Source organism: Oreochromis aureus, linkage group 3 (assembly GCF_013358895.1).
Source record: "Oreochromis aureus strain Israel breed Guangdong linkage group 3, ZZ_aureus, whole genome shotgun sequence".
NCBI classification, from domain to species: Eukaryota; Metazoa; Chordata; class Actinopteri; order Cichliformes; family Cichlidae; genus Oreochromis; species Oreochromis aureus.
In genome coordinates, this window is record NC_052944.1 from 133,305,567 (window position 1) to 133,323,507 (window position 17,941).

Below are 17,941 nucleotides of genomic sequence, written 5' to 3' on the forward strand. Positions count from 1 at the left end.
GTCTGGGCTTCAGTATAGCGGGCGGCGTGGGGAACCAGCACGTCCCTGGAGACAACAGCATCTACGTTACCAAGATCATCGAGGGCGGGGCGGCACACCGTGACGGGCGGCTGCAGATCAGAGACAAAATCCTGGCGGTACGTGACATCACACGTGTTCTCTTTGACACGCTAAACTGATGTGACTGTGGTCTAACGTGAGACTCCGCCCCCCGGCAGGTCAACCACATGTCTCTGGAGGACGTCCTGCACGAAGACGCCGTGTCGGCCCTGAAGAACACAGGAGAGGTGGTCTACCTGAAGGTGGCCACGCCCACCTCGCAGTACATCCACCCAATTGATCGATACAGCCCCCCCGACCTGACCAGCTGTGAGTACACCTGTACACCTCCTCACACCTGCTCTCAGGTTGATTACACTGGTAATACTACAGTAATATTGTGAATAATACCATAAATAGTACTATAAACAGTACTGCATATCAGTCTGTACAGATGTGAGTTCACTCTGAATGATGACTTTAGTTTCCCTGCAGCGCCACCCAGAGGACAGATGTGCACCTTCAGCTCAGATTAATTCTAAACTCCTCAGAGGATGAAACCAGGACACAGTCAGGCTTTAATATGACTTTAATGAGGTTTTCCTCCAGGAATGTTTGATCCTATCAGGCTTTGATCCTGATGCAGGTGAACTCAAGACTCAGGCTCAGAGGAAAGTCCAGGATGTTTGCTTTGCTATGGATAAGATTATCATCCATAACAGATTAATCCAGAATAATGTGTCAAACACAGTCAGCAACCAGTTAAACCTGTGATCCTGATCCAGATGTTAGCCCTGTCACTGTTCCAGATGTTAGACCTGTGACCCTGATCCAGATGTTAGACCCGTGTCCCTGATCCAGATGTTAGACCTGTGACCCTGATCCAGATGTTAGACCCGTGTCCCTGATCCAGATGTTAAACCTGTGACCCTGATCCAGATGTTAGACCCGTGTCCCTGATCCAGATGTTAGATCTGTCCCTGATCCAGATGTCAGAGATCAGCTGCTGACTCTTCCGTCCTCTCTGCAGCCTACATGGAGCCGGACTACATGTGCGATTACCCACAAGCCCTTCCTCCTCCGTCACCGCGACGATACTCCCCGATCCCCCGCGGCATGATGGGAGAGGACGAGTACTCGAGGGAGCCCCGCAGGGTGTGCGTGCAGCGCGGCTCCACCGGCCTGGGCTTCAACATCGTGGGCGGAGAGGACGGAGAGGGCATCTTCATCTCCTTCATCCTCGCAGGAGGCCCAGCAGACCTGAGCGGGGAGCTCCGCAAGGGAGACCAGATCCTCAGTGTAATACACACAAACACACACACACACACACACACACAAACACACACACACAGATCCTCAGTGTAATACACACAAACACACACAGATCCTCAGTGTAACACACACACACACACACACAGATCCTCAGTGTAACACACACACACACACACACAGATCCTCAGTGTAACACACACACACACAGATCCTCAGTGTAACACACACACACACACACAGATCCTCAGTGTAACACACACACACACACACACAGATCCTCAGTGTAACACACACACACACAGATCCTCAGTGTAACACACACACACACACACACACACACACAGATCCTCAGTGTAACACACACACACACAGATCCTCAGTGTAACACACACACACACACACAGATCCTCAGTGTAATACACACACACACAAACACACACACACAGATCCTCAGTGTAACACACACACACACACAGATCCTCAGTGTAATACACACACACACACACACACACACACACAGATCCTCAGTGTAACACACACACACACACACACACACACACAGATACATACAGATACAGCCCCCCCGACCTGACCAGCTGTAAGTACACCTGTACAGCATCACACTGACTACACCTGCTGACATGTTTATTACAGTGGTAATACTACAGTAATATTGTGAATAATACCATAAATAGTACTATAAACAGTGCTGCATATCAGTCATCTGTACAGATGTGAGTTCACTCTGAATGATGACTTTAGTTTCCCTGCAGCGCCACCCAGAGGACAGATGTGCACCTTCAGCTCAGATTAATTCTAAACTCCTCAGAGGATGAAACCAGGACACAGTCAGGCTTTAAAATGAGTTTAATGAGGTTTTCCTTCAGGAATGTTTGATCCTATCAGGCTTTGATCCTGATGCAGGTGAACTCAAGACTCAGAGGAAAGTCCAGCATGTTTGCTTTGCTATGGATAAGATTATCATCCATAACAGATTAATCCAGAATAATGTGTCAAACACAGTCAGCAACCAGTTAAACCTGTGATCCTGATCCAGATGTTAGCCCTGTCACTGTTCCAGATGTTAGACCTGTGACTCTGATCCAGATGTGAGACCTGTGACCCTGATCCAGATGTTAGACCCGTGTCCCTGATCCAGATGTGAGACCTGTGACCCTGATCCAGATGTTAGACCCGTGTCCCTGATCCAGATGTGAGACCTGTGACCCTGATCCAGATGTGAGACCCGTGTCCCTGATCCAGATGTTAGCCCTGTCACTGTTCCAGATGTTAGACCTGTGACCCTGATCCAGATGTGAGACCCGTGTCACTGTTCCAGATGTTAGACCCGTGTCCCTGATCCAGATGTGAGACCCGTGTCCCTGGTCCAGATGTGAGACCCGTGTCCCTGATCCAGATGTGAGACCCGTGTCCCTGGTCCAGATGTGAGACCCGTGTCCCTGATCCAGATGTGAGACCCGTGTCCCTGATCCAGATGTGAGACCCGTGACCCTGATCCAGATGTCAGAGATCAGCTGCTGACTCTTCCGTCCTCTCTGCAGCCTACATGGAGCCGGACTACATGTGTGATTACCCACAAGCCCTTCCTCCTCCGTCGCTGCGACGATACTCCCCGATCCCCCGCGGCATGATGGGAGAGGACGAGTACTCGAGGGAGCCTCGCAGGGTGTGCGTGCAGCGTGGCTCCACCGGCCTGGGCTTCAACATCGTGGGCGGAGAGGACGGAGAGGGCATCTTCATCTCCTTCATCCTCGCAGGAGGCCCAGCAGACCTGAGCGGGGAGCTCCGCAAGGGAGACCAGATCCTCAGTGTAATACACACACACACACTCACACAGACACACAGACACACACAGAGTTGAGATGGTATGATGAGCGGCTCGTTGTATAATGACATGAATTAGTTATAAATGAAACTCTTGAAATATTGAAATAAATTCCTTATAAAAGCGGAGTGTGAGTCTCGTCCATGTTGGATCCTGCGTGTTCGTGCAAAGCAGACTGCTGACTCCGCCCATCAGCTGAAAATCCTGACTAACATAAATTTATTATTGATTATATGACCAAGGTGGTGTCATAGATACTGATGGAGCTGAGGACCTACACATGTTTAACCACAGGTGTTAATGTGAGTGAACCTTCCTCACATGAAACCTGTTCAGCAGACCAACAATCTGCAGGTCATGTATGAATCTAATCACAGGTCATTTTCCTGTTCTGCTACAGAAATGATCCCTATTAGTGCCAACTGTATGTAAGTATGCTGAACTACTGAGGTTACAAAGTAAGGTGGGTGTAAAGAGGATTTAAAGATTTCTCCATTCATTGGAATGGAAATAAAAGTAATAAGTTAAATATTTTAAAAAGTTTAAAAGCTACAGAATGAACAGTAATAGTGGTGTAGTCTTAAAAAGCTGCACGTTTGGATACCAGAACAGTTTCTGTAGAACAAAGTGTGCAGGAGAAACTCCAGTGTGAAAGCTGACAGACAAACAGACTGGTTCTTATATCAGTCTGAGCACTCAGAGCACTTTATACAACCAAGGAGCTTGGAAAGAAAAGCGTCTGGACTTCTTTGAGTTGCTTGAAGATGTTTCACCTCTGATCCGAGAAGTTTCTTCAGTTCTAGGGTCAAATGGTGGAGAGTCCCAGATTTAAACCCTGTGGGAGTGTCCCCCCACAGGGCTGTAGACCAACTTGTTGCCACGGTTGCACTGGTGCACGTAACTTATTTTCTTCGGCGCACCAGCACGAATGCTAGGCGCACCCAAATTTTTCAGCCGCATCGCTTAACACCGCAGTTTTACATGTGCACTTTTAAGGGGTGAAATTGCTGTTCATACAGACAATATTGATTTGTAAATGATTAACTAACAATCTTGTCAACACAAAGTTCTTTATTTACTGTAGGCAATATTAAACTTAATCATCATCTTGGCTCCTCTGACGACCTGCTTGCTGCTGCCTGCTGCTGAAAGGCAGTGGGGAGAGGGGACACTTGGGCAGTGCATTTATTGCAGCATATAATGTGTTTCCTGGATACACTGCTGTTTTTTCAGCATTCAAAGATTGATGACACCGTGTCAGAGCTGGCTATGAATTTCAGATGGATCAGTCCTTAACTTAACAAAAGAGTTATCAATCGTTCGTCTTTTCTTATTACCCACAGCTACATCCACTTCTGTCAGGCCTAGGCTGCTCACTAGGGCTGGGTATCATCACTGATTTCTATAATCAATTTGATTCCGGTTCTCAAAGTCCTGATTCGATTCAATTTTCCTCAGACAGTCAGAAATATTATAATTCTGATCATTTATCAGCACTGATACATGTGAGACTTCATCAGAGGTGTGAACATCACAGCAGATGCCTTTGTGTGAAAGTAACTGAGGATAAAACAGAAAGACATGAAGGAGATTTTCCTGCCCTGGCTTTTTATAGCAGATAACCCTAAAAAATAATCTTCAATTTTGCATAATTTTAAAAAAGTTTACATTTCTTCAGTATATTCTTGTCCGAGGTCATTTAAATAAAAAAAAAAAACAAAGACAGCACTGTAAACAACGGTAGACTGGTGGGTAATAAGTGAATAAATAATGTGCATGAAGTGTGATTTTATCGTGGTGGAAGCAAAACAGCAAAAGTAAGAGAAGTTTAATGACAACATTTATCAAATGTGTGATGGTGAAGGAAGGATTTGAGCCCCACAGCTGACTGTCGGTGACCCAGTGTTTTGTATTTTGAATCATGATATAATCTTTGAGTTCATTAGTTAACATTTCTAGTCTCTTGGTTTCAGTGTTGTTTACAGTTCTTTTTGGTTTCTGTCTCTGTTCCATGTTTGCTCTGTCTGCCATGTCAAGTCCACGTCTCTGTGTTTCCTGTTTTACTTTGACAGTCTGTGTTCTCTGTTGGTGTTTTCAGTTTTACTTCCCCTTGGTCTCGTCATGTCTGATTACTCCCAGCTGTGCGTGTGTCTCATTCCCTTGTTATCCCTCTGTGTATTTAAGCCCTGTGTCTGCTTCTCTGTGTTGCTGGTTTGTCTGTGTCTCCTGTTGGACTTCTCCAGGTCTTGTGTGTCTTCTTGCTGATTTTCTTGTTCCATGTTTCCTGTCTCAGGTTTTCATGTTCCAGGTTTCTAGTCACAGGTTTTTTGTTCCTTTGTATTATCTTGTAGCTGCTCCCAGTTTAGGGTTTGTTAGTTTAGTTCCCTGCCATGCTCTGCTTTTCTTTGTGTTTCACCTTCCACTGTAAATAAACTCACTCAGTTATCAGTGTCTGCACTGGTCCAGACTCCTCTCATCTCCCAACGATCTGGCTCTCAGATGGTGACACTGAGGGTCCAACATGTGGGATGATGTTGGATTCCAGGACCTCCTGGTTCTGTAACCTTTGGTTTAACCTCATGGTCCCAGCTCCAGGCTGTACAGGAGAACAACTCCCTGGCCAGTATAAGACCAGTATAAGAGCATCACTGCATACAGTAGTCCCTGACCTCCACCACAGTGAATGCTGAGCTGTGACATGACTGGTTTCTGTGGGTGATCCCACACAGACTGGGGAGATCACAGCCTGTCTCCACAGCGCCCCCTCTGACTCGTCCTGTAACATTACAACATGCTGATTTAAATGTGACTGAGACACACACTGACTGTACAGTCTTTATATATAACTGAATCCTGTGTTGATATTTGAAATAAAAGCATCTGTTCCTGATTAACCTGACTGATCCTCAAAGAGACTGTTGTCCTCATCCCTGCTCCATGTTTTTAAGGTTCCATCTAAATGTGACGGAGAAGAACATTTATTCATAAATGAACACAAACCTCCATCAGCGCTGTCTGACTCTAACTTAGAAAGTGTAAAGATTTGTTTCTCCATGCTGTAAACCCCACATGATGACGTCCTCCGTCTTTGCTCATTCTCTTATATTTCATTAGTTTTAGTTTTATTTTGTAAGTTCATTAAAGCTACAGTTTACAGCTGTGACTCTTCACTGTCCCATAATGCACCTGTGATTGGCTGACGTTGCGGGCGGTGCCAGAAGTAGACTTGCTTGTCCTCCAGCTGCTGACTGACCTGGGTGGGGTTCTTACATTGATGCTGGACAGCATAGATCAGATTTTTAACATTGTAGGTTTGTCCTCTTTAGTTTGGGATGTAAGGCTTTCAAATATCACAAATCTGAAGAGACGCTCCCATCACACTGCTGAGGTAGTGTTATTATGGACAGCTATGGGCCTGCATGGTCATCCGAGACATTCGAGACATCAGAGACATCTGATGCATGTCCATCAGTCACCCTCCGACTTTCATTAGGACAGATCACTACAGTTAATGCTGGCAGCCTCTTTTAAGGCTCACTGCTGTTACACAGAGTTTCTGATGAAGCCATGCTGAAATCTCACACACACAGTTTCCTGAGACATTATAATGTCCGTTCAGTCAAACAGGGCAAACACACACTGATGTTGTACATATTTCCTTTGAGCCTGTGAATTACAGATAATCTTGATGTCCGTGCAGGGCCTCAGTCATGTGACATGTGCTCGTCTTAAGAACCTGAAACAAAACGAGGTTTCAAGAAGTAAAAGAAATCCAGTTCATTCTTTCAGGCTCTTAGCAAGTCTTTGTTGTTAATGCACTCTCCGTGCAGCAGGAGGCGCCATGTGTCTGTAAGTTTGGGCTCATTCATGCAGGAACAGAAGAAGTGCTGCTGTTTGGGATCCTGCAGAGTTATGGAGGAGCTGATAATGTGGCACAGCATGCAGATAATGTGGCACAGCATGCAGGTAAGGCTACAGGTCATCCTCTGCTCTCTGTGGTAATAACCTCTCTGTGGTAATAACTGATGTAAACCTCACAGTGAGCCAGCAGAGAGAGCAGAAACTGTGTGTCTGCTGAGGTGCTGCTAACGTTTCACAGTCATGTCCCACAGGTATGGAGTTAAAACAATGCCAGCTTAAAATGAAACTGAAAAGAGAAATGATAGTGAAAATAGATTAATTGAAACTGTAAATATAGACGTTAAAACAAATACGTTATTTACAACTAAGTTTTCACACTTACATAATTGTTTTTTTTTGTTTACAATTTGGTGGCACTGTTTTGGCATCCAGAGCGCGCTTGAGGGGCGGGGCTTAAGACCCAAATACATTTGCACACCTTATAGAGGCCACTAGTGCTGACCAAGCTGCCATCTTTCTCTCTTCCCCTCTTTCACAGGGGCAGACCTAGACAAACTTTCTCAGGGTGGCAAAATCAAAGTTTTCTTTTTAAAAACATATAATAATATATACTTTATTGATCCCCGTGGGGAAATTCCTCTCTGCATTTAACCCATTCACCCAGTGAACTTATCTGTTCCTATTCACTGTATTAATTGGTCTGTCCTGTCCAGTGTTGGGTAAGTTACTTTAAAAAAAGTAATTAATTACTAATTACTTAATCAATATTGTATTTAAAATACTTATCTAATTACTGTGTCTGAAAAGTAACTTAATTACTCAATAAGTAATTTAACTAAATACTTTTTAAAATCCCTATAAACCTTGAGTGGGCAAACAATAGAAACTAAACTCTTTAAATAATAAATAATTTTTTTTAAAGACGGAGACTCTACAGCACGCAGCGGTAGCATCTCCTCCACAACGTAGCCTGCAGTCATTTTTTTCTTAAGCTCACCTTCAGACACTTTCTGTGCTGCTGAAGTAAAATCAAGTTTTGTCTGCTTAGCAGGAGTTGCTGCGGTGTTATCCATGGATGATGAACAAGGATCACTCAGAAGGCTTTGTCTGTGCTGCCGTGTCAGGTGCTTCAGTAGATTACTCGCGCCATTAACAGCAGCCGATAGTTTTTTCTCCCCAGGACATAGCTTACATATTACTGTAATGTTCTTGTCTGCTTGTTTTAGAAAAGTGAAGTGACGGGAATATTTCCATTTCATAAAACAGGCCCTCGCTTCAGCCGAGTCCGACATCTTCCGCTGTAGAATACGACTATGCAGCAAACTGGCACGAAATAACGTGCAGCTGCACTACAGCGATGTTAAAGCTGCAGAGTTTATTTTTACCTTTAGAAGATAAATTATTGAAATTAAATAATGATTTTCAGCGAGTTTAGTTATTTTACAATGTAACGCAAGCACATTGTAAGTAACTGTAATTAAAATAGCTAAAAATGAACAGTAATTAGTTACTCTACTTTTTCAGTGGAAAAGTAATTTAATTACAGTAACGCACTACTTAGTAACGCGTTACACCCAACACTGGTGCTGTCCTCAGTGTTTTACTTTCAGTATGCCGGTGTTTCAGTCTTCCTCTTTGGTTCGTCATGTTGAATCTGCGTGCATTAATCTGTCACGTTTCCTGTGTTGTCAAGCTTGTATCATGTCTGCGTCCTGTTATTTTTCCTGTTTTATTTTAAAGAGGTCTTGTTGTTTTAGTTTCACTTGTTGGTGTCATTATGCTAATTTTTGTCAGCTGTGAACACCTCCTGTGTGTATTTATTCTGGGTGTGGCAGGCCACTCAGGCAGAGTTGCTCCGCACCCAGGACCAAAACAAATAGATCGCGGATCGCCGCCGGATGCCAGCGCCTGACTACGGCTATGGGCTTCCACACACTTTGTTCCTGTTCAGGTAGAATCCAAGAAGCTCTCCCCCAACTTTATCAGTCCATTTGAGGTCTCGGCTGTTTTTGTTTTGTTTGTTTTCTCCCCCCTCCCCAGGGGCTCCCGCCCCTGGCCCACGCACCTGTGCTCACCGTCACACCTGCAGCCGATCCCAGCTGATTGGAGCAGTATTTATGATGGCGGACCTGTGTCTTTCACTGGATCGTTGAGCCATCAGTGTCAGTCTCTCTGAATCACAATCTGAATCTGTGAGTTTGAGATCGTTCCTAACCTGGACATCTTTCTGCGTGTGTGTAGATCTGCCCTGGACCCGAGCGAGCGTGTGTGTTTTTGAATCTGGCGAGGAGAGGAGCTTGTATAAGATTAATCTGTTTCCCCCGGACCCTTTCCCCCGCCACACTGCATACATATTCTCACCTGGTGTTTCACTGTAAATAAACGCTAGTGATGGCCAAATGAAGCTTTCTGAAGCATTGAAGCTTGTATTGAAAAACGGTTCATTACTCGAAGCTTTTCAGCACAGTCCTCTCTGGTGACATCTGGTGGCCAAAAATATGAAGAGCAGCTTGAATCCACAAAATAAAACCAACTGCTTCATAATGATAGCCCACTCTACAGAGTGGAACTCTGTCTCATATTGAGCTGCTGTTGTGTTGCTTTGAACGCGTATTTTTTGACCAGTAAACTTTCCTTGTGTGAACATGCACCATGGTGTGGTCTTTCTTTGCTTGTGACTTCTTGATGTTGGTAAATACAATAATTGAAAAATACCACGTTACATATAACATACATATAATAATGCACATTATGGAGTATGCTTCTGCTGTGAGGTCCTGCCTCCATGTACTTATGCATTTAATCTCTAGACGGGTATATTTATAAATAATATTATATTAGGGAAACTTACATATTTTTGACCTGGGGGTAGAATTGATTTTGAAATGGAAAATGCTCATGAACTTGCAAATTAATAACATGATGCATTTAAGGAAACCCTTTTCATTTTTATTTAAGAAGAGAATTTGTCCCACTGTGCGATGGCCGAACCTGTTCCTTTTCGTGGAGATCATTTCTCCTGCCTTAAGGAAAATCCCTTCACATGGCAGAGAGGAGGCTGGAGTGCAGAGAAACTGGTAGAGATGCAGTTATGGCTCCACAAACTATCAGCTAAAGAGAATAAATACATTAAATTGCTGCACATTTTGTAGACTAACATTTTAAGATTATTTTTTAAAATAAAATATATCTTTTTATAACATTAAATGTTACGAGTCAAATGGAAGTTATTTAATGATATTTATATTATGAAAAGCAGATTTTTTACATTTTAAGTTTTTCCGATTTTCAGATAAAATAAAGACGCACAAAACAAAAGCAAACAGCCAGAACACAAAGCTGGAAAAACCCACCCGATTGACCAGAATCAACTCAAAACACTCCCACACAACAGAACCAAATCTCTCAGTAGAATGATCAGTGGTTCGCTATCTGCCACCATCAAAACACTCCACAAATCCCACGAATGATTCACTTTCTCTAGTTATGTTTGAGATGACAGAAAGTGCATCACACAGAATGCTGATTGTTCATTTCTAGGCCAAGATAGTGAGTTCTTAGTTTTAATTAATATAGTGGGGATAAAAATCAGATGCTCCCATATTTGATCTGTTGAAAAGAACCTGGTGATCTGCCAGAGTTCAAATGATCTTTGGCATCCCTTGAATAATGAAGTTCTGACTGTTGGTGACACCTTCCCCAACTGATGTGGCCCTTTGGGAAAATGGTTAGGGTGAGGGTGTGCGGAAGCATCTCCCTGACATCAATAAACTCTTCAGTGTGACATTAACAGGATGCAGGTAAACAAACAGCTGAGAGTTTGAGTCATTTATTTTGGAACAATGACCTCCAGTAAAAATGTGGATCTATGGTAATCAGATGAGCAGAAACACCCAAATCATTCAGAGACGTGGATTACAGGGGTTACATTACATGGATTAAACAACAGAGGTGCACATAAAGCATCAAACAGCAGAGTCTACATTAGACCTGATCCAGGACCATCCCAGTGAAACCACAACAATCAACAACACTGAGATGGCCCTGGATCAGAGTCCGGACAGAGGTCATCATCATCATCATCAGTCTGAACACAGGAAGCAGCAGCTTTTATAACATCAGACAGAACCAGGATCCAGGCTCAGTTTGTGGGAACCAGGATACGACCTGGAGAAAGAAGAACAGACAAGGACACAGTCACCAACAAACTCTGAAAACAAAGAGATCGATGGCAATGATTCAGTAAAGTTTCATGTTTAAGAGCTTGGACCAGCTCTGAGAGTCCTCTTAAAAAACCCCAGTAAAAACCTGTGTTTGAAACATTAATGTAACTAACAGTTTTCTGAAATAAACACTACTGGTCTAAACCTGCCTGAAACATCACTATATAAAAAATACTGATGTAAACCAGATCCAAACCAGTTTTAGACTCATATAATGTGGTTTTAGAGTTAGACTGGTCTAAACTGGTTTCAGGTATGAACTGGTCTGTGAGTGAGAGTCCTGCTCTGACCTCGGGCCTTCCTCTTGTAGTAGATGAATCCAGCCAGAGATAAGATCAGACCCAGGATCAGTCCTGAGGCTCCGATGGCGAGCTTGTTCCTCTCCGACTCAGGCATGGATGGGTCTGAGGACACACAGGTGAGAGTCAGACAGGTAGGTTTGTACAGGTGTGTACAGGAGTGTAGATACAGACAGGTATTTACCCCAGTCAGTGATCAGAGGTTTCTCCAGGCTGGCGTGCTCCACCTTACAGGAGATCTTCTCCCCAGACCTTCAACACAAACATCACTGACTCTCAGATCTTAAACTTTAGTCTAGACTTCATATTAAAAGTATGTTTCCAAGGACTATGATGCTCACCTGGGTGTGTACTCCAGGTGTGAGTGGGTCTGGTAGTACCAATCACCATCTGCCATCTCCTCAGTGGAAGTGACATCAGAGGTGACTTCTTCTCCGTTTCTGTGCCAGCTCACTTTGATCTTACTGGGGTAGAAGTCATAGACGCTGCACACCAACATGGCGGGATGGTGACTGGAAGCAGTTACCGTGGAGTGAAGTCTGACGTAGGGTTTAGCTGGAAGACAGTATGATTGTATCCATGTGCATTAATAAAGTTACTGTCAACAGTAGAGTCACATATAACCAGTCTGACATCAGATGATGAATCAGCTGTGAGGAGAAACATCATTTATTTTAAAGTAACAAATGCAGAGCTGTATGTGCTGAAAATCTACCAGACTTGAACCTGGATCAGTTTTTATTAATATCCAGTGAAGTGCTGACTCAGAGTGAAACCAGTGTGAACCATCAGTGAACTGTTCCTCCTGCAGATCAGCTGCTGTGGTTTGAAAGTAAAATCTGACACATGGAGACTAGATGAGAAACTAACACTATAGATCATCCACACATAAATGAACCCTGCCTGCATTCACTCAGGTTAATATCAACATCAAACTAAAGGACTGAATCCACAGCTGGTCCCAGTTTGAATTTCTGCTCATCCAACTGTTTAATTCATGAGCAGAAACTATGAAGTACAAATGATGTATTATTGTTAGATACATTTTTTTACAGCTAAAGACTCACAGCAGCTGATTAATGAATGTTTTACATTGGTTGCTGTTTCATTACGTTTGGGTGTAGGTATAGACAACTGTAGGCTCAGCTGTAGGCTGAACAACAACGGTGGAGGAGATGGTGATCGTGGTGGTGAGCGAGGCCAAGGGTCACTCTGATCAGACTGTACCATCCAGAGCCTGCAGGGGGCGCTTTGCCTGTTTAACTGATCATATTTGTAACCAGTCACACACAGATGGGTCAGATAAGAGCTGCAGCCTGATGGAGGAAACCTCTCACACCTGTTTCCTTCTCTGAGGTCACACCATCTCACTCTACAGAGAGGAAGTTACTGTTGTAAACAGCCTGCTCATGTGGTTCAACATTCATGCTGCATTAGGTGCACTTCTAACCATCTATAACCCAAAAGCAGAACACACAGGATGATGTCGCACTATCAGACAGCTTCCCCTCCACAGGAGGTCTGAGCTGGTTCTCCTCATGTTCCTCTGAGCTGCTGCTGCTGGGAGCTGACTGCAGTTCATAACATGAACGTCTGTCACACTGGAACACATGAATTATTAACCACGTGTTACACAGCTTGCAGGTTGTGTGTGTTTACATTTCACTGATCAGTCAGGTCAGCCTGTCAGCACAGCAGCTGATTCATGAATTCATCAGCTCTGTCTGATCTGCTGTTTCAGCACTTTAGCTCACTTTACTGCAGAGCTGCTGTAAAGAGTGAGACACTTCACACACAGATTAAATAACAGCAGTCGTGTTTATGTGTGTGTGTGTTATAATGATAACTTTATAATTGTTTCATCATATTTAATAGCTCCACTGTTACACTGACTCATAGATCTGAGCTGTAAATGTGTGCAGGTGTGAAGCTGCTACACAAGCTGTGAAAATCAGAATCAATAAATAAACTGCAGACAGCTGTAAACAAACATCAGTGTTTCTAAATTTTATCTGATTTAAAATCAATGAATTAGAAGAAAAGAATGAAAGGTTTTTTTATTAACCTGTAAAGATGTTTCATGCTGTTAAAAATATTTATATGAAAATATTAGAAAACAAATGTGGACGATTTTTCAGCTCAAAAAGTAAAACAAACAAACAAATGAATATCATCAGTGTGTAATAATGAACAGCTGCAGTTTGCCCGTTTCACCAGCAGGGAGCGCCACAGACTGAGGTTAGAGTGTCACAGTCAGTGATTTATTACAGTTATTGATCATCAGAGTCTGACCTGCAGCTGTGGGTCCATCATAAATGATTCAGAGTGAGGTCAACATGAACACCTGATGATGTCACACAGACCAGCACACTCACCTGATTTAGTCAGAGCGCTGCTGTAGTCAATACCAATGTTGTTTACGCAGTACGTCTCCTTCTGAGCTCTCATTGCAGCCAGGTTTCCCTGATCTTTGTTCCATTCCTCTGCGTTCCTCACTCCGTACTCAGTGTATCCAACATACTTCCCCACACTGCTGTCAAACCGGGTGAACTCAACCTTCCTGAAATAGTAAGACCTGATGTACTCGATGTCCTGCGGCTCAGAGGAGTTAAAGTTACAGCGATCCACCGAATACATCATGAATCCACCTGAGAACAAACAGAACCACACAGAACATCAGACTGTGGACTCATCACATCATTGATCAGAGTATTGATCAGTGTATTAATGATCATTTATGAGTGTATTAATGGTACCTGCTGTGCTGAGGCTGATGAAGAGGAGGCTGAGGCAGAGGAAGGATGAAGCCATGTTCCTGAGTTCTCCTGACAAACTGACTCAGTCTGACTGAGAGCTGCTCTAAAAACAGAGGACAGGTCACATGACCACAGCGTCAGCTGTTACCAGGAAGAACTCTGTGAGACTAGCTCACAGCTCACACTCTTCATCATCCTGTGTGAGTTAGAGTCCATTAAAGCTTTAAAAGCAGAGAGCAGCACTCTGTGATGTCATCAGCACGTTTTCTCTCTGCTGCACTCAAAACCTTGTGTTTACATTTATATTCCACTCATGGAGGAATCTAATTATCTGCCAACACATTAAATCAACCACTGACGACAGCACTGCTGTAATAATTTCCTCCTGTTTAATAATCAATAAAACAATCCAGTCACTTTCAGTACTTTTGATCAGTTGAATTTACTGCATCACACTGTTTATACTCACACTTCCTGTGTCTCTTTCAGCCTAAAAGGACAGAAACACTCTTATTGTGAAACATTTCCGTGGAGCTCTGACATTCTTCTGTGTGGACGGCACAGACCTCATAGATATGATTAAAATACGTCTCAAACATGAAATCAGGCTTGTTTTCTAATTAATGTGAAGTGTGATTTCATCATTTACAGATTTATTATTTCAGGCTTCAGAGCAGCTGAATCACATTTCACTGTGTTACATTCAGAGTTAGGGTTCAAATCAATTTTAAATGTTTGTAATTCACATTTTCTGTTTAGATATTCATGCAGACAAATTCCTGTTCAGAGATACAAAATCTTCACAGCCAGCCTCTAATAGCACGTTTCAGCTCATAGATGTGTTAGTTATCAGATCATTGACGAGGAAAATGACATCTTGAGATAGTTTTCAGAACAAATATAAATGTTGTTTCAATCATTAAATGTCAGATATTAAAACATGTTTGATTCATTTCTGTAAACTATTCATTGATTTTTCTTTCAGCCGTCTGAATCAGCAGAGTCTCCATCACATATGTAGTTTTACATCTTTGTTTTGCGTTATGATCAGTCAGTGAATCTCTGCTGTTAAACACAAGGATGAGTTACAGCTCAGTCTGACACAACACACACACACAGGGATTCCTGCATTAAACTGTTTGCGTGTTTGAGCTGAAATCTTCCTTAAAAGCTGGAATTCAGTAATTTTTTCTGACCAATGAAGTCACATGATTATGAACAGGATGCAGAACCTAAAAACCCACTCAGACACTCCTGACTCAAACCACACAGAGTGAAATGGATCCAAGAATATTTGTAAAGACACACAAAGAACAATCTCACACAGACTTGTGTTTATTACCCACGTTTTTATTGATACATAACAAACTGAAACACAGTTTGATAAACAAGGACTCATTATAGCAGTTTATGAACACACTGAGATCACCTGAGTTCAGATAAAACTGATTTCAGCAACATTAATTTGACTTTTATTTTCTTTGTTTTTGTGGCAGGAACAGAGTCCAGGTTACATCTGCTGGATCAAACATGTGGAGCTGTGGGGGGAGAGCGGCTGAAAGTAGCTTTAGTTTGAATTCATAGGTAAACTTTATTGACACACATGATGACAGGCAAAACAGCTCATACAGGTGATTAAATTAAAGCAGGTGAAGCAGGTAAACAAGAAGCAAACAGGACAGAGGAATCTGATGTTCATTACAGGTGAACTCTGCACAGCCACACTGATTATGAGCTCATTATATAATGTTGATGACATCATGACTGTCAGCCAATCAGCTGCACTCGTTTCCTTTGATGAGGAAGAAGGTTCCAGCAGCCACACCGAGCAGACCCACAGTCAGACCCACTCCACAGAACGCTGCAGGTCCAACACCTGGATCAGACTGACCAGACGCCTGCACATCTGGAGACACAAACACACAGAGAGACATGAACATCACACCTGGAGACAAACTGTCAGCTCAGATCAGACCCAGCTGCTCTGATGAACACTGGGCTCAGTCTTCACCTCTGTATCTCTGTCACTGTTCTGTGTTTAAATAAAGTTTTCTCACCATAGATCTTGGTCAGTGGTTGTGTCAGGGCCAGATGTTTCACTGTGCAACTGTACATGTCTCCCAGCTGTGGGGTGAACTGCAGTCTGGAGATCTGGGTGAAGGTCCCATCTTTGTTGGGATAGGGAACGTTGATGCTGGATCCTGTGACCTTCTGCTCGTTCTTGGTCCAGGAGACGTTGACAGGAGCAGGATAGAAACCAGTCACATGACAGATCAGAGTGTTCTCCTGTCCAAACTCCACCTCATCTCTGGTGTAGATCATCACAGCTGAAGGAGCATCTGTGCACAAACACATCAGGCAGAGGATCAGAGCTCAGCAGGTGATTTTATTTATTAATAAACATCAATAAAAAGTTCAGGTGTTCACTCAGATGATGTCATTGTTGTCTGTGTGAGAGAAACTAGTGTGAGGTCAGAATCATGAAGTTAAACTACAGACAGAGGAACACAGACAGACTCAGTTCAGCTTTAAAGGAAGTAAAAGGAGGAAAAATATCAATAAAATGTGATGTGAATCATAAACACAAATATAAATATGTCAGTGTTGGGTTTCTGTACACATGATCAGTCTGAATGTGTTTAAGGTGGAATTATTTCATATATTTAATCAGTTTGAAGCTGCGTGTGTTTGATTGGACTGATTACTAACGCTGATGATGTCATCAGTGTGTTACTCTACAGAGTGTGCAGGTAAACACAGGTGAGGTGAGACAGGTGTTACATGTTTGTACTCACCGTGTTCTAGAGGGTAGTCCTTCATCACTTTACGAGCAGCCTGCAGGTTCTGTTTGCAGATCTGTTGCTCACCCACCGCTTGTTCATAAGTTCCTTCCACATAACTCATAGGATCAATGAAAGGAGGCTGAGGGTAGATCATCTCCTTTTTGTTGAAGTCTGCGTAGGCAATCTCTTCACCATCCAGTCCATACATGTACTCTCCATCAGAGTCTGAACAGCCAGCGATATTAATGTCACTGTGCTGAGCTGAAACACATCAAACACTGATCAATGACGTGATCAATAACCTGATCAATAACCTGCTGTTTACAGAGAGAAACTCACCGTCAGCAGAGACACAGAGGACACAGGAGAGGAAGAGGAGCAGCTCCTTCATCTTCATCAGCAGCTCTCTGACAGTTAAACTGTGAGTGTGTGTGTGTGTGAACCTCACAGTGTGTGAGAGTCTCTGAGTGACTGACTGAAAGTGCAGCTGAGCTCTAACACAGAGCAGCCAGTCACAGAGCTCACAGCTCATGATGTCATCAGTGTCCAGGCAGACAGCAGCTGAAGGTGAACATGATCTGACAGACAGCACCGATCAATAATCAATATTTATAGACTCTTCAAAATAAAGTTCAGCCTGATCAGTTTCCACTCTGAGGATTTTAAAAAACTTTATTTTAATAAAATGATTCAGTTTGTTTAGAAACACTGTAAAATATGAATTTATTTCTTATTTAAATAGTTTACAGTTTAAAACACACACCTGAGTTCATGTGTTACTGTGACAGTGAGAGTCACAGCTGTGTTTGTCAGCAGGAAACTTTTACAGACACAAAAACTTTGCACCTGTTGTAGATCCATC

At 43.0% G+C, this 17,941-nt stretch overlaps 3 protein-coding genes across 3 annotated transcripts in view; 1 reads left to right on the forward strand and 2 right to left on the reverse strand.

Moving 5' to 3' along the window:
* LOC120438596 (disks large homolog 4-like) overlaps positions 1 to 9,121 on the forward strand; it is a 14,494-nt gene extending 5,373 nt beyond the window's left edge. The window contains exons 5-12 of the mRNA XM_039608977.1: positions 1 to 137; positions 219 to 369; positions 1,070 to 1,338; positions 2,199 to 2,353; positions 2,471 to 2,524; positions 2,677 to 2,730; positions 2,833 to 3,142; positions 9,059 to 9,121. Of these exons, the coding sequence (XP_039464911.1) occupies positions 1 to 137; positions 219 to 369; positions 1,070 to 1,338; positions 2,199 to 2,353; positions 2,471 to 2,524; positions 2,677 to 2,730; positions 2,833 to 3,142; positions 9,059 to 9,121 (1,193 nt within the window). The remainder of the gene's footprint in view (positions 138 to 218; positions 370 to 1,069; positions 1,339 to 2,198; positions 2,354 to 2,470; positions 2,525 to 2,676; positions 2,731 to 2,832; positions 3,143 to 9,058) is intronic.
* Positions 9,122 to 10,831: 1,710 nt separating this feature from the next.
* On the reverse strand, positions 10,832 to 14,456 carry LOC116333264 (H-2 class II histocompatibility antigen, E-S beta chain-like). Its single transcript, XM_031756456.2, has 6 exons — positions 14,297 to 14,456; positions 13,916 to 14,188; positions 11,882 to 12,095; positions 11,725 to 11,792; positions 11,532 to 11,645; positions 10,832 to 11,185 (listed from the first exon to the last, which is right to left on the reverse strand). The coding sequence occupies exons 1-6, from the start codon at positions 14,349 to 14,351 to the stop codon at positions 11,160 to 11,162; spliced, it is 750 nt and encodes a 249-aa protein (XP_031612316.1). The 5' UTR covers positions 14,352 to 14,456; the 3' UTR covers positions 10,832 to 11,159.
* Positions 14,457 to 15,625: 1,169 nt separating this feature from the next.
* On the reverse strand, positions 15,626 to 17,577 carry LOC116312433 (H-2 class II histocompatibility antigen, A-U alpha chain-like). The gene is made up of 4 exons (XM_039608561.1): positions 17,419 to 17,577; positions 17,092 to 17,340; positions 16,354 to 16,635; positions 15,626 to 16,202 (listed from the first exon to the last, which is right to left on the reverse strand). Exons 1-4 carry the CDS (start codon positions 17,474 to 17,476, stop codon positions 16,072 to 16,074), a joined length of 720 nt encoding a protein of 239 aa, XP_039464495.1. The 5' UTR covers positions 17,477 to 17,577; the 3' UTR covers positions 15,626 to 16,071.
* Positions 17,578 to 17,941: the final 364 nt, after the last annotated feature.